General features: G+C 41.1%; 1 protein-coding gene across 1 annotated transcript in view; it reads right to left on the minus strand.

Moving 5' to 3' along the window:
- Positions 1-17,558, minus strand: part of LOC134527316 (fructose-1,6-bisphosphatase 1) — a 315,913-nt gene that overhangs the window by 43,144 nt on the left and 255,211 nt on the right. The window contains exon 6 of the mRNA XM_063359876.1: positions 12,323-12,439. Coding sequence (XP_063215946.1) covers positions 12,323-12,439 — 117 coding nt within the window. The remainder of the gene's footprint in view (positions 1-12,322; positions 12,440-17,558) is intronic.

Consider the following 17,558-nt stretch of genomic DNA (forward strand, 5'->3'; position numbering starts at 1 on the left):
ACCCGAAGTAAAAGGTTAGGTTATGTCAGGTCAGTGAAATAAATGTTTTTATTTATTTTCCGGGAGGGTTGGGTAGGTAAGCGTTATTTAAAATATTTAATGACCGTAAAATAAATAAATCCTTGCAATATGGTGCTTTTTCATTAGCGATCGGAAAACTTAGATTATGTTACGATTTTGGCACTCTCGCCTGTGAAGTGTGAAATGAAAATGAAGGCTTCACGGTAAACTGCTTATTCAACAAGCACACAAAATTGCGTTACAGTGAAATTTCATTAAATATTAAGTGATCATTAAATATCAATGTTCGCTTTTATTTTATTTTCATACGTATTTATTTAATGAATGCAGTTTTTTTTCACGTGTATTTTTCAAAGGATACAGCAAACAAGGCACTGAGATTTTTCACGTTGTTGTGTTTGTTAACTTGATAATTTTAAGTTTACGATCGTCAGTTGTTAATATTGCGTGATCTCTAGTGGCTAGATGCGTTTAAAAACTCTAACCTAACTCCGATAACGATCTTTTTTTGTTCGTGAAATCGTCAATTTTTGTGATATCTTGTAATTTTTTAAGATGAATAATTAACGCATTAAATAACCACCACACTGCAGTTGGATGACGACCATTTCTTCTACAAACAGATACGGAATTTTTGTCAATCAACCAATAGTCGGTAGTTAACGATTTAAATCAATATTGAGGTGTTTATTTGTGGTTAGAAAACATTTCGCATTTTTCGCGGTTTGGGATGAATTTCGCGTGAAAATTCGCGATTTCGCATAAAACCATATAATCTTGGCTCTAGGTATTGGCATGGTGGTTCTTCCAGCTGCCAGGAGCTGAGTGATTCTGATTGGATGGTGGGTATCCATATCATAAAGGCAATATTTCTCCTAAGCTCCTCCCATTGTCCCTCCTCATCCTTTCCCATAATTTCAAATCGTTCTGACCACACTATGGTTCCCAAGCACTCTGGCTAGTCATTCTCACTAAATTCTCTGCGGGGATTGTTGATGGGGGGGGGGGGGGGGGGGAGTCGGGTATAAATTAACAAAAAAGGGAGTCAACAAACGCAAATTCTGCTCCTGCGTCTGAATGAGTTTGGTCGTGTTCAGAGCTTCATCTCCGTTTTCTACTTCATAGACTCCATCATTCTGGTAAGTACAGAATTCCCCCAAAATTTTAACTACAAAAATATTCCAGTCCATCTTAAATGCAACACGCCGCATCCTTGACCTAGTCACTGCTAGTGACAGCAGCTGTGCCGTAGTGCAAGGCTCGAAGAGCTGACAGTAGCTGTGCCGGTGTGCAAGGCTCGAAGAGCTGACAGTAGCTGTGCCGGTGTGCAAGGCACGAAGAGCTGACAGCAGCTGTGCCGGTGTGCAAGGCTAGAAGAGCTGACAACAGGTGTGCCGGCGTGCAAGGCTCGAGGAGCTGACAACAGCTGTGCCGGCGTGCAAGGCTCGAGGAGCTGACAGCAGCTGTGCCGGCGTGCAAGACTCGAGGAGCTGACAGCAGCTGTGCCGGTGTGCAAGGCTCGAGGTGCTGACAGTAGCTGTGCCGGTGTGCAAGGCTCGAGGTGCTGACAGTAGCTGTGCCGGTGTGCAAGGCACGAAGAGCTGACAGCAGCTGTGCCGGCGTGCAAGGCTCGAGGAGCTGACAGCAGCTGTGCCGGCGTGCAAGACTCGAGGAGCTGACAGCAGCTGTGCCGGTGTGCAAGGCTCGAGGTGCTGACAGTAGCTGTGCCGGTGTGCAAGGCTCGAGGTGCTGACAGTAGCTGTGCCGGTGTGCAAGGCTCGAGGTGCTGACAGTAGCTGTGCCGGCGTGCAAAGCTCGAGGAGCTGACAGCAACTGTGCCGGTGTGCAAGGCTCGAGGTGCTGACAGTAGCTGTGCCGGCGTGCAAGGCTCGAAGAGCTGACAGCAGCTGTGCCGGCGTGCAAGGTTCGAGATACTCACAGTATCTGTGCCGGTGTGCAAGGCACGAGGTGCTGACAGTAGCTGTGCCGGTGTGCAAGGCTCGAGGTGCTGAAAGCAGCTGTGCCGGCGTGCAAGACTCAAGGTGCTGACAGTAGGTGTGCCAGTGTGCGAGGCTCGAAGAGCTGACAGCAGGTATGCCGGCGTGCAAGGCTCGAGGAGCTGACAGCATCTGTGCCGGTGTGCAAGGCTCGAGGTGATGACGGCAGCTGTGCTGGTGTGCAAGGCTCGAAGAGCTGACAGCAGCTGTGCCGGTGTGCTAGGCTCGAGGTGCTGACAGTAGCTGTGCCGGTGTGCAAGGCTCGAACAGCTGACAACAGCTGTGCCGGCGTGCAAGGCTCGAGGAGCTGACAGCAGCTGTGCCGGTGTGCAAGGCTCGAGCTGCTGACAGTAGCTGTGCCGGTGTGCAAGACTCGAGGTGTTGACAGCAGCTTGCCGGTGTGCAAGACTCGAGGTGCTGACAGTAGCTGTCAGCAGCTCGCCGGTGTGCAAGACTCGAGGTGCTCACAGTAGCTGTGCCGGTGTGCAAGGCTCGAGGTGCTGACAGTAGCTGTGCCGGTGTGCAAGGCTGAAGGTGCTGACAGTAGCTCGCCGGTGTGCAAGACTCGAGGTGCTGACAGTAGCTGTGCCGGTGTGCAAGGCTCGAAGAGCTGACAGCAGCTGTGCCGGTGTGCAAGGCTCGAGGTGCTGTCAGTATCTGTGCTGGTGTGCAAGGCTCGAAGAGCTGACAGCAGGTATGCCGGTGTGCAAGGCTCGAGGAGCTGACAGCAGTTGTGCCGGTGTGCAAGGCTCGAGGTGCTGACAGTAGCTGTGCCGGTGTGCAAGGCTCGAGGTCCTGAAAGCAGCTGTGCCGGCGTGCAAGACTCAAGGTGCTGACAGTAGGTGTGCCAGTGTGCGAGGCTCGAAGAGCTGACAGCAGGTATGCCAGCGTGCAAGGCTCGAGGAGCTGACAGCAGCTGTGCCGGTGTGCAAGGCTCGAGGTGATGAAGCAGCTGTGCTGGTGTGCAAGGCTCGAAGAGCTGACAGCAGCTGTGCCGGTGTGCTAGGCTCGAGGTGCTGACAGTAGCTGTGCCGGTGTGCAAGGCTCGAACAGCTGACAACAGCTTTGCCGGCGTGCAAGGCTCGAGGAGCTGACAGCAGCTGTGCCGGTGTGCAAGGCTCGAGGTGCTGACAGTAGCTGTGCCGGTGTACAGGTCTCGAGGTGCTGACAGCAGCTCGCCGGAGTGCAAGACTCGAGGTGCTGACAGTAGCTGTGCTGGTGTGCAAGACTGAAGGTGCTGACAGTAGCTCGCCGGTGTGCAAGACTGAAGGTGCTGACAGTAGCTCGCCGGTGTGCAAGACTCGAGATGCTGACAGCAGCTGTGCCGGTGTGCAAGGCTCAAAGAGCTGACAGCAGCTGTGCCGGCGTTCAATGCTCGAGGTGCTGTCAGTAGCTGTGCCGGTGTGCAAGGCTCAAAGAGCTGACAGCAGCTGTGCCGGCGTTCAATGCTCGAGGTGCTGTCAGTAGCTGTGCCGGTGTGCAAGGCTCGAAGAGCTTACAGCAGCTATGCCGGTGTGCAAGGCTCGAAGAGCTGACAGCAGCTGTGCCGGTGTGCAAGGCTCGAGGAGCTGACAGTACCTGCGCCGGTGTGCATTCTCGAGGTGCTGACAGCAGCTGTGCCGGTGTGCAAGGCTCGAGGTGCTGACAATAGCTGTGCCGGTGTGCAAGGGTCGAAGAGCTGACAGCAGCTGTGCCGGTGTGCAAGGCTCGAGGAGCTGACAGTACCTGCGCCGGTGTGCATTCTCGAGGTGCTGACAGTAACAGTGCCTGTGCCGGCGTGCAAGGCTCGAGGAGCTGACAGCAGGTGTGCCGGCGTGCAAGGCTCGAGGAGCTGACAGCAGCTGTGCCGGTGTGCAAGGCTCGAAGAGCTGACAGCAGCTTCGCCGGTGTGCAAGGCTCGAGGAGCTGACAGTACCTGCGCCGGTGTGCATTCTCGAGGTGCTGACAGTAACAGTGCCTGTGCCGGCGTGCAAGGCTCGAGGAGCTGACAGCAGGTGTGCCGGTGTGCAAGGCTCGAGGTGCTGACAGCAGCTGTGCCGGTGTGCAAGGCTCGAAGAGCTGACAGCAGCTGTGCCGGTGTGCAAGGCTCGAGGTGCTGACAGTAGCTGTGCCGGTGTGCAAGTCTTGAGGTGCTGACAGCAGCTCGCCGGTGTGCAAGACTCTAGGTGCTGACAGTAGCTGTGCCGGTGTGCAAGGCTCGAAGAGCTGACAGCAGCTGTGCCGGCGTTCAAGGCTCTAGGTTCTGTCAGTAGCTGTGCCGGTGTGCAAGGCTCGAGGTGCTGACAGCAGCTGTGCCGGTGTGCAAGGCTCGAGGTGCTGACAATAGCTGTGCCGGTGTGATAGGGTCGAAGAGCTGACAATAGCTGTGCCGGTGTGATAGGGTCGAAGAGCTGACAGCAGCTGTGCCGGTGTGCAAGGCTCGAGGTGCTGACAGCAGCTGTGCCGGTGTGCAAGGCTCGAGGTGCTGACAGTAGCTGTGCCGGTGTGCAAGTCTCGAGGTGCTGACAGCAGCTCGCCGGTGTGCAAGATTCTAGGTGCTGACAGTAGCTGTGCCGGTGTGCAAGGCTTGAAGTGCTGACAGTAGCTGTGCCGGTGTGCAAGGCTCGAGGTGCTGACAGTAGCTGTGCTGGTGTGCATGGCTCGAAGAGCTGACAGCAGCTATGCCGGCGTGCATGACTCGAGGTGCTGACAGTAGCTGTGCCGGTGTGCAAGGCTCGAGGTGCTGACAGCAGCTGTGCCGGTGTGCAAGGCTCGAGGTGCTGACAATAGCTGTGCCGGTGTGCAAGGGTCGAAGAGCTTACAGCAGCTGTGCCGGTGTGCAAGGCTCGAGGAGCTGACAGTACCTGCGCCGGTGTGCAAGGCTCGAGGTGCTGACAGTAACAGTGCCTGTGCCAGCGTGCAAGGCTCGAGGAGCTGACAGCAGCTGTGCCGGTGTGCAAGGCTCGAGGAGCTGTCAGCAGCTGTGCCGGTGTGCAAGGCTCGAGGAGCTGACAGCAGCTGCGCCGGTGTGCGAGGCTCGAGGTTCTGACAGTAGCTGCGCCGGTAAGCAAGGCTCGAGAAGCTGACAGCAGCTGTACCGGTGTGCAAGGCTCGAGGAGCTGACAGCAGCTGCGCCGGTGTGGAAGGCTCGAGGTGCTGACTGTAGATGTGCCGGTGTGCAAGGACGAGGTGCTGACAGCGTGCTCGCCGCCAGCCGGCCGAGCCAAGGCCGCACGGGAAGAAACCACTCACAGCATAACCGTCTTGTACTTTCGTCTGCAAATGTGATTCATGTGTGGGTCTCGCAGACATACAGGTTACTGTCGACATCTTGTAAATTATTAATTTTATTGTACATTTTTTCCTAACTTACAGTTTTCTTAGATATCTTATCGAACACTTTAATTACACATAATTTAGACATTATTTATCCTTGTTCATAGGTAATGTAGCGATGTATGTTAGTTGCCAAGTACGGAATCACCTAACACACAAGATCGGTGCTGCGCGTGATCGTGAGAGAGTGTGGTAGGGACACATCGTGACCAGGAGAGAGAGGATTGCCGCCTGTGGCCAGAGCGGTCCGTGTCATTCTGCCGGGACAGCTTAGGGGAAGGGGGCCCCCCTTGTTCACTAACCCGCTCCTGCCCGACATTCGACCCACACGCAGGGAGGCACGTCCTTCGTCTGAGTAATTGTTACGTCTGCCACTTGGCGCGCTCTAGTCGTCTTCCCCCACCCGACAATCAGCTACTCGCACTGTATAACAGTGTCAAATAAAGGAATATATATTTACAATTTTATTTGGTAAAATTTTTTAACATAATTTATTTTTCCAGTACAGTTATTACTGTTTATTTATTTCTACTACTCAATTAAAACAGTGTATGTAAATAGCATTTGTTACCGGAAATAATTTTAAATCCATTAGTCCACACTGTTCTGCCATGTCCTCCTCAGTCGGTTAGGTTAACCTCGTGAGGGACACAACAGGGAAGCTCCAGGACCTTAGTCCCAATGGCACTGCTTTGTATGTGTAGAGGTATACAAGTAGAGAGAATACGCCGACTGGCTCATCACGTGGCTCTTACAACCAACAGAACACAACAAATATTTATTAAATTAACTTATGAAAGGTACTAATTTTGCATGAAATAATACCTACCATTTTTATTTCGGTTCAGACTATTTGTTCTTATTTAAATATTTTGAATACCTAATATCATGCACATACTGAACTTACAAAGATATGAGTATTCAGTTTCACAAAACATTAAATTATTAAAACTGCAAGCTTGGGGCCCCATACTCGTACAAAACATTAAAAGACAATAAGCATATGGCACCAGTGACAAATACAATAACAGAAAAATTTTTGAGGTTATTAACTAAAATGTACTTTATTCATATAACGAAATGACGGCAAGTTCCTTTCACTTCATTATTATTTTTCAACGCGAAGATAGAGGCGATGATGCCGAAAGCAGATTAAACTTCATGCCGAAACATGCTGGAAGCCAAAAGATGAAAAAAATAGAAAACTTTCCTTAATTAGTAGGCTGCATCCTGATGCCAATAGCGGAGGAGAAAAGGCTCACTCCCGTCCCGTACTTAGTGGACTACGTCAAGCATGGCCCGGATGTCTCACGCCACCCACAATGACCACTAAAAGAATTAAATAATCACCAAAATTAAGACATCGGCCAAAAATAAATAAAGAACATGATTCCAGAGGAATCAAGAAAGAAAACTCACCCAAAAGGCGGTAAGCGACAATCAATTCACCGCATAATCCAGCGGATTAAAACAGATACTTGAATAACGAAGTTTACATGATGGCTGACCGATTAGGAAGAAGAAAGAGGAACATACATAGATAATCTCTTTAAGAAGCTACACCATAGATATTGACACAAGATGTCAAACTTGGTGAACAAAAATTAAAACAATACAGGTTTAGTTCCAAAATTATCACTAATACATTTCAACTAAAGTAAATGAAAAAGTTTAAGTTATTTAAATATTAGTGTTTAAAAAAATTTATATTTTATGAAGTCCTTTAATGTTTTTCCTTTTGTTATATGAATATCTTGAAGCACTTCACTTTAGATTATAAATAGGTTTCACATTTCTCACAATTTACATTTAGATATGATTAAAATACAAAACTTACATAACAAAGTAATTATTTTTAAAATTCACAAAATTGAACCTACATGATGTCCAGTTTGCACAAAAAAAAAGAAAAAAAAATCATGACAACAGGTTGAGTACATGCAACGTTACGGAGTGCAACAGTACAACTCATAATTTTCTTTGTACACATTTATTAAATGTGTTAAGGATGTTTCACAGGTATTCAGTGTATTCTCTCTTTACGTCGAGCTACTGCCCAGTGTGATCCGTAGAGAGAGCACCTGGATACCATCTGAGTCTCGTGCAAACTTGCTGCTTTTCAAGTTAGTACACGAAATCTTATGTATGATGTCAAATAATTTTTTTGTACATGTATGCTTGGCATATGGGTTATGTGTTAAAGGTTTCGGCGACTGCATTGTGTGTATTTCTGTATGCTTGTTTGTATGCAGGCATTATTGTATGTACAAATCATTTCTGGGAGGAGGGTTGTAAGAGAAGGGAGAATTTTAGTCATACATATATGCTTTGGAAAATGGTGGTGAGGGTCAGTCTGCCAGCTGCCATCATGAAGAGGGGTTATTTTATTTGGCCTTCGCTGGGGTTCAAACAGAAGACTCAATGATGCAAGTATTTTTTTTACTAAAATTTGATTAAATTAATGTTTTATTAATTTTAAATTCTTCCCAATTTTCTGGCATTAAAATTACGGAATTTCAAGATGGCGGTCGTTACGAAAACTGCATAGTGGCATCGTCATCCAAAATAGCGGAATTGTGTTTTTATACTAAACTTTTTTCAAGAAATCTTTTTAAAAAAATTTAAATTCTTCCCAATTTTCTCGCATAAAAAATATAGATTTTTAAGATGGTGGCAGTAACGAAAAGTGCAACATTGGGGAGTGAGACATTCGATTCCAAGGTGGAGGAAAGTTCTAGAATTCCAAATAGCAGAAAACAAAATTGCGGATCTGGATTCAAAATGGCCGCCGGGGCCAAGGTGAAGTTCATCCAAGATGGCGGCTCTGCTCCTCACTCCTCGCACTGGCATCAGGCGCAGGAGGAACTATGTATGAAACAGGCCAACAATAGTTTTCGTTTCGGGGTATTTTGAGGTGATTTCATATGAAATTGGTGCCCTGAATTCAAATGTGGCATTAGTTTTTGCCTAGGAGGTCAAAATTATAAGATATTACATTTTAATAATATTTTAATTAATGTTATTTTAGGTTAAATCGATGATTAAATAGAAAAAATAAGCACGAAATTCTTATTATTAAAGTACACAGATATTTTAAATTATGCAAATATCATTATATTATACAAATATTATATTATACAAACAATATAAATATATATTAATATTATTATAAATACAAAGATAGTACCAAGTCATCGAAGGATTCAAATAGTAACTCATTACTTCGGAAGCTTCTTTTTCGTGTACTTCTTAAATATATCTTGGAACAGTCCCTTTTAAACTTCAATAATCTGCCATCATGAGCGTATCCAATCTTTCTTGATAGTGGTCCTCCATAGTTTTAATATCTTGATGAAATCTTTCACCTTGATCCTCACTGCTGTCTCCCAAATTCTCAGGAAAAAGATCCAGGCGGCTGTGTAAATAGTGCACCTTAATACTCATGTCGCACCCAAGGGTTTGAAATTTTTAAGGATATCGTTTACCAGTTCAACAGGGTTTTCTGCTTTTCGTTGGTCCAGAAAATTTCCTGCAGCTACAACAAATGAAGTTCAGGATTATCGCTGTCTCATTAATGAAATTTACGACGGCTTGATCCTTAATGAATTTTCTTATTAATGGGCCATTAAATATTCCTTCTTTAATATTTTCCTTACTCAAGTGAGGCATTTTCCTCCTATAAATGCAAAGCATGATCCGTCCTTATCAAGAACCTTTACAAACTGCTTCATAAGGCCCAGCTTGATATGCAGTGGAGGAAAGATGATTTTCTCTCGTTCAACTAAGGGTTCATTAATAATGTTTTTTTTTTCTCCTACGACCATGTCTTCTCTCTTAGGACACTCTAGTCTAACCCAGTGGAGTGTTTTATCTCTGCTATCGCAGAGGCACAAGAAACAAAGATATTTGGTGTGGCCACTTTGCTGTACGAGGAAAAAGTTTATAATTTTTAAGTCCACACATATCACCCATTGGTGTTCACGATACCTTATCTTCTCCAAGACCATGGCTATGGTGCTATATGTTTCTTTCACCGTCGTTGAATGAACAATTGGTATTGAACAATATTTGTTCCCATTGTGTAGAAGAACACATTTAAAGCTTTGCTTATCTCAAAAAGTAGAGCTGATAGAAAAACAAAACAAAATTTATATTTAGATTAAGCGCCCCAAATTTAGCTAAAATCAGTTCCAAAATACTAGGCACCAAATATTATTTTTTCTTGTTGGCCTGTGTTATATACTACTGCTATGAAGCTGGTAAGGTGCTAACACCGGTAATAACACAGCATTAGAGCGAAGCTGATAAGAACTTGATTGAGTCTTTCTTTTTGTGAAATAGTTTAAGACTCCTCAAAATAAATCTACTAGACTTCTGATAATTTTCTAGCCTTAGAATCATATCTCTACATGTATCTCAGTACACTACTGTGTTAGTATTAAAAATAAAAATCATGTCAACCAACTTCCCACTAAACTAATGAACAATCAGTGCTCTCAATGGATTGCATCAAAGGAAATCAAGCTACTTGGTAAGCAACTTTTTGTCCAAGTTACTCACTCCTTCCCATAGAAAAGAGAGTACTGAATACTAACATGAATATTGGGTACATGAAAAACTTGTTATGCTAGGAGGAGGCTTGTTGTAAACCTTGGCTGTTGATAATTTTCAAAATGACGGCTTTCACAGTATGCTCTGTTTAGTGACATTTTGGAGAATGAAATGTAAGCATCCTGTTTGACTTAATTGTCAAGTTTTGGTTAGTTTGACCTGTTTTGAAGATAAGTATTTTTTTTTAACAAGAACTATGACAGCTGTTTTCCCAGGCCTTAAAATTGTTTGCAATATTTGTTGGATTATGAAATGCTCACATGAACTTTATACACTGAAATAGAATTATATAAATAAGTGATCTGCGACCTAATATTATGAACGTCTTTCGCGCTCTAGCATGTTGAGGGACACGTAGCTGAAGTAGGAATACCTTTTTGAACTTAATTATTTTACGCTTTTGCGCCTCGCACTAGATAATGCAAGTAATAGTTTTGCACACGGAAAAATGTACAACGGCAAAAATAAAATTGCGTGGGAGTTTCAAAGATAACATTTCAACTGCTATTATAATTCATTACAGTAAACAAGATAAGAAAAACAGCGATGTTTTCTTTCTATCTTTAGATTAACGACTCCGTGCAAAAATTGTCAAACTAGTTTCAATATCCAACAAAGTGTATTATCTAGCTAGATGGATAGGTTTGTGTCATACTTCGTTTAAAGCTAAAAAATTCAAGGTGATTTAGAAATATTTTGGTTTAGAGAAAGATTTGATAGTACTCAAGAAAAACTTTATACTACCCTAAGAATATTTTTAGGGCGAAAGAATTCTTTGCAATTTGGTGTGTGTATGTATGTATGTATGTATGTATGTATGTGTGTATATATATATATATATATATATATATATATATATATATATATATATAATAGGATGTTGGTATGTATGACGTTGATAAACTCCGACACTGTTTGACCAATCTCCATGAAAATTGGTATACATAGATATTCGAACACGGAGAATATTTTCATGGTATCAATTTTGCTATAACTCGCCACTAGATGAATCTGCAATGCATCAACTTCTAAACCATTCAACCGATCGCCATAGGTAAACAGAAAATCACAGGTCATAGACATACAAACAGCAATTGTGTGTCATTTCTCTATGTCTGCCACACTATCATATAGCGCTATCCATTTTGTTTTAACTTGCGGACAATATATTACTCTGTGTTCAGTCCATAGAAAAGAGAGGGAGGGATAGAAAGGCCCCTCTCTGAATAACAGCTAGAACGCTATTTGCAGCGCTGTTGTGGCCGTGCACAGTACTAACCGTACAAACATTGGTGGAAGAATGACCTAAGTAGCTATTTATGCTAAAACAACCTATGTCACAAGCTAGCATTACTATTGAAGTTGCATTGTATTTTACATAATACGTAATTTTATACTCAATTTAACAATGTACCTCAATGAAAATATGACCACTAAATAATTTAATAAATAAACCACAGATATTTTCCAGTTTCCACCTACGAAGCAATAAGCAAGTAGCACGCAAATAACCTAAAGTCCTAATCAAAAATACGAAAGAAAAATTTCCGCCATTACAAATGAGACTTGGCAACGAATCGTAAACAAACATTTAGCAGTGAGCACACTAGCGCTCTTACGGCCGTGCACACAAACAAAACGTTGTTCAAGCATCTCTCTAATGAGTGCACATCCCGTGGTTCAGTCCGGGCAATGCCAGGTACTTCAGCTAGTACATATCTAAAATGTTAAAGAGGTAAAACTTTAATAGGCTAATTACTATTTAAAGACTTACATAGTTATATTTCTTGCAACCAAATTTTGTTAAATGTATTGAGCCTTTTTGTACTCGTTAACATTTTAGTTTGTAGCCTAAGGGTTGAATCTTCATATATGTGTAAACAATTTAGCCATTTCATTAGGATTGTAGCGAGTAACACCTATTTGCACGATACATGTCCTGTATGGTTGTAAATATTTGTGTTAAGAATTTTTGAGTTTGCAAGTACATTTGACATTTGAATTCGTTGAAACCAAACTCCCAAGTTTAACATCTCCCAATATTTGCTCTGCTAATGATGAGTTTATTGAAGCGGTAGGTACTCCGAAAAGGATTTAATAGGCTACATGTTTTCTGCTACTTAGGCTGTTTGCATGCATGCTTAAAAAATTTATTTTGAATTTATTTTTGTGATGGTGACAAGGAACTTCAAAATGTCCCCCTTTCTTAAATTTGGTTTCAGACCAAGAAGGGTGGTGACAGCTGGGTACATAAATATGCTAACATACTTTATGGGCGTCAAGCAAATCGGCGACATTGGACTCCACACACTGTGCATCGTGAGTTCGGTGAAGATCTCGCGAGAACTAGTATGTGCGAGTGTGCACTGCGTACGCACCTTGCCTTTCGGAGAGTCCTTAGTAGCCGGGTACATGAAGATGCCACCGTACTTGAGTGTGCGATGTACGTCGGCGACCATGGACCCCACGTAGCGTGCGCCATATGGTTTGCCATGCTGAACACAACACAAACACTCACAATATTCACACTCTGGAAGCAATTTTACTAACATTATCACTTTTCTCTTTCGTCCCGCACTTCTCTCAAATGTGATAAGCATGAAACCTAACTTAAGTTGTCTTTAAAGTGTCTGAATTGTTCCTTGGTGAATAAAATAAATAAGTGTTTAAAAAAACTAAAAACACGCTATTATAGAAAATCCAAATAAAAAATAGAAAATAAATTTAAATAAAATTAATTTAAAAATAGTGTAAAATAAAAAAAATGTATTTTATAAAAAAAACCGTGGGGTGCATGCTGTCAATAGTTATAATTATTTTACTGACAGATATGAGTAGAAGGATTATCATTTTGATAATATCTTAAAAAGCACCCCAAGCTTTTTTTAAATAAAATACATTTTTTATTTTACACAATTTTTAAATTAAATTTATTTAAATTTATTTTCTATTTTTTAGTTGGATTTTCTATAAAAGCGTGTTTTTAGTTTTTTTAAACTCTTATTTATTTTTTACTTTTTAGTTTTGTTTATTTATAAAAGCGTGTTTTTTTAATTTTTTTAAACTGTTATTTGTTCTAATCTACTATTAATTCCGTGATAACTATAAGTAACTGTAATTATTTTACAAATTATTAATGTGTACAGCTGTATTGATAGTCAAATCTCGATTTTAGAAGCCATTCAAAAATTTTAACGTTATCAATATATACAGTGAGACTTAATGATATAAGGTTATTGACGAACAAGTGATATCGACCAGTCTTACATACTGTACGAAATTAATGCTGTGAAGCAGGAAAGGATGGGAGTTACGGATTAATTATTACGTGAAGCGTTCCACATTTACGTCACAAGAATTTTGGGAAGGATAAGGATTGATAAAGGATGAGGAAAGGACCTGCTCAATGAGAGTGTATACAATATGTGAGAAAAATTCGGATAGACCGGACTGGGATTCGAACCCAGAGGCTTCCGATGACATGTCGGCTGCTCTACCATCGGGCGCTCGATGTACGATAAATATGGACCAAATCGCCCCACGCCTTTTTCACAATAATACTAGTATTTTCCATTCATTATTGTTTTAAGCTTTTTTTAAAAATTATTTCCTCAATTTCTTCCAGGTAAAAATACTTAAACTGTAAGTTTTGCTCTCTATCCAAATATGTTTTGATATATCATTTGTCAAACTTATCCATATTTTCCGTGTTTGATGTCTTTTATTTAATGAGTTACTGACCTTGACATAGTTTGGAGTATTTGTAACTGCTTGGTGTAGATTTGCAGGTTGGTGTTCGAGTGGAATTTCAAAAATCTGTCCATCAGGTGTAGCTATTGAGGTTATGCATAATGGTGTTTGATTTCCCATCTGCTGTTGGTTTTACAGCAAAATCAAACTTTAATTTTTCCATGTTTCGTGAAATATTTGCAGAAAATGTTGTTTTATAATAATGTTTCACTCTTGATTAATTGGTAAAATGAAACAAAGACGTAATTGTGTTTCTCTATTTAACGAAAGAAACAACATTTAAAGCCCTTATATCAGGTTTGTTTTTTCATATTTTTACAAATATAGATAATATTCTCTTCAATAAAGTATATTGCTCACAATAAACATAACCCATTCTCACTTTTCATTTAATTAAATGTCACAATATTTAGTAGGCTTTGTTTATATTGCGCCAAAGACAAACTGAAAGAAAAGAGTTCGCACATTGTAAAGAAAACCATTTTGATCATGTGCGAACTCTTTCTTGTGAAATTATATAAATTGACAAAATCTTATTTTGCAAATTGAATAATGGAATAATCTTATCAAATTAGTGTATTGTCATCGGTCCTCGATAAATCTACAAAGTTTGAATGAAATCTGGCCGTTTAAAGTGAGTCAAAATCGCACCCAAAGGAGTCGGTTACAAACATACAAACAAACATACAAACATACAAACAAACATACAGGTGAAGCTAATATAAAGCGTGTAAAAAGGAACTAACACGGTGAATTAAAGAATGATGTGAAAAGAAAACCAGAATAGATCAAGAAATTTTATTTTTACTGTTCAATAACCCGCGACTACGCTCGCGTAATTTACGGGTATTGCTGATATTTTACCATTGTAAGAAGAGTAGATGATTAATACAAATTGTTCTTTATAGTAAATAAGCACAATAAAATGTCTGGTAAATAAAATATTTCATTCATAAATAAGCAATGTAATATTGATAAAAATTTTTAAAATGGTGATGCATACAGGTTTAATTTTTTGTTTAAATTAAGTAATCAATTTTGAAACTCTTAAATGTATTCTAGTGGTATATATTGGAGGCTCCAGAGACTGAGTGCCTCGCGAGGAACCGACAGCTATTTTGGATTGTGACGTCACTGCGGCCATCTTAGATGATTTTCACTTGAGCTTTACCCCGGCGGTCATTTTGGATAAGCCAATTTGATTTTCCATCATATTCGTTTCGATAACATTCCGCTTCTTGCTTTCTATAATTCTCCACCATTCAACACCCCACTCCCTAACATTGCACTTTTCGTTACGGTCGCTATCTTGAAAATCTATAATTTTCATCAGAAAAATCGGGAAGAATTTTAAAACTTATAGAAATTAATTAATAAAATTGTAAAACATAACCCCTCTGCATTTTGAAAATTGTCTGCCATCTTAAAAATCCACAATTATTATAGAACTTTAACATGTAACATTTTAGAATTTATAAAAAATAATAACTAACATTTTAATTTTAAAAACTTATTTAAGCATTGGAGTCTTCGGTTCGAACCCAAAGAGGTCATTTGATTAAGAATGAATCCTTCCTCCACGGAAGCCACTGGCAGACTGACCTCCCACCATTAATGCAAAGGGAGATACTATGTCAGTCAGTATTACGTAATGGTGGCCATCTTGTTTTCGTCTGCTAGAGGGCACTGTCACCATATTAGTTTAATTTTTACCTGCTATAGTGCAGGAATCATTTCTTACCAGGACGCCTACCATCCTGTCGGTCGTCGTGGCCGCCAGTTTGAAAATATGTAATTTTTTACCTATAGGTTCGAAAGAAAATTCCAAAAATCGTGAAAATATTTGCTTATTAAATTAATTATTTATTCGATTGATTTCTGTCCTTGGTTCTAACCTTGATTAATAAAATAAGTTAATTTACGGTAAATATACTATTTAAATAAAATCAATAAAAATGTGATCAGTTAGAGAAATAAAACAACAAAATTAGAAATAAAAATGTATTATGTTATTTCTACTCTACTACAAAAACAATAAAATTACTAGCACTTCTCAATTTTTGCTTCTACTACCCACGAATTAAAGCGAGGTAGGAAGCTTCACCACTTGATGCAAGATCGTCCATTTCTTCTCCACCAAGTATATATTGGGATACATCGTAGGCTGAATCTCTTCGGCATAGAAGCCACCACGTATAGGCTTGTGGTCCAAATCTTCAAGGTAGTAGGTCTTAGGTTCCTATTCGCAAACATGGGTCACATGGAAATGTTCGGGACTACGATTCGCAGTGAAACCTTTCTCGAAGATGCCTTTCTGCTAAGATATTCGCACAATATCACCCACGTTAGCTTTATGCTTTCGTAAATCTTTCTTCTTCGTGTTGGAAAACACATCCTCAGGCATCTTTTCGTGGAAGAATGCACTGTAGAATTGTATTTGCTTATTAGTTTCGGCAAGTTATCCAGCCTCTTGTAATTTCCGTTAGCCGTGATCAGTCGCAAAGTACGCAAAGTTCAGTTAAACCTTTCGGCATCAGAGGCTTACACATTAGTAAATGTAGAGTAGTGTTTGATGCCAAACTTCTTCATTAAAGCCTTAAAGGTTGCATTGTAGAATTCTTTGCCGAGATCTGTTTGCAGGTTCGATGGTACACGGCCTTCACGAAAAATGTCTGCCATGGCCCTGGTTATGTCGGACTCATTCTTCGATTTCACAGGTATAACCTAAGCGAACTTGATATACACATCGATGACCATCAACATGTACTTGAAACCTTTATTCATTCGGGCATATAGTATCATCTCAACAAGGTCCGCCTGGAACAAATCATAAAGTCCATGCACTACGAATTTGCATCGAAGGTATTTTCGTCTTGCAGGAGCATGAAGTTCATGAGTGATTACGGTTTGACTCATTGTATGTAGCCGGCCTCCCTAAGTTCTTCAAATATGGAGACTATTTCGTTGATGTACGAATAGTTTCCTGCACTAAGCGAAGCAAGTAAAAGTCTTAACCTGTAGATCAATTCGTTTGGGTCGTCCCAATACATATAGTCAAAGTTATGTCCACTTTTTAGCTTTGTTTTAAAACCATCACCATGTATTGCTAGTTCACAGAAGATATTGGAGAGAATGACGATTTTTTCATGATCTTCATTTTAATGTATGTAATTTTCTGGATCGTTATCGCAAAAATGCGCATGAGTTAGTTCTAGTAGTTTTTTGTACTCTTTCAAATATTCGTGAGAATAACCTTTAGGTTCCCTGCGAAACAGCAATTTGGTAAGACCTGGAGTCCAATGTTTATTGTACTCTTCTACAAATATGATATTTTATAGAAGTAATGTAGGAAAGTATTTTGAAGACAGGCGTCAGTCTTGTGGTGCCGGTGCCGGGCTTCCAACTGTTGAGCTGGTGGAGCGAGACAATGACCGAACTCTCTGATGTAAGTCGGCCACTTTGAATCAGCCATTTTGTTTTATAGAACTTTCCGTCATTTTGAATTAAGATGTCACCATTGAAATTTTCGTTACGGCCACCATATTGAATTATAGAATGTTGCAAATTTTGTTAAGGTCACGATACTGAATCCTAATAACACTTCCGTCATCTTGGATAGGATTTCACAAGCATTTTTTCTATTGTAACATCATGTCCGCCATTTTATTTTTGTATGCTGGAAGTGGCCATATTGTATGACGACACATCCGCCATATTGTTTTTTCTATTCCACTTGAGGCCGACATCTTGGATACCGATGTCTTTGTTTCTGTTGTTTCTTCCTAGAGAGTGCCAGCATCGCTCTGTCTCATCACATGTTCCATTACCCACCAGAGATGTTGTGATCCTTATGGCCATATTAAA

The sequence above is a fragment of the Bacillus rossius genome, chromosome 1, assembly GCF_032445375.1.
Source record: "Bacillus rossius redtenbacheri isolate Brsri chromosome 1, Brsri_v3, whole genome shotgun sequence".
Taxonomy (NCBI): Eukaryota; Metazoa; Arthropoda; class Insecta; order Phasmatodea; family Bacillidae; genus Bacillus; species Bacillus rossius.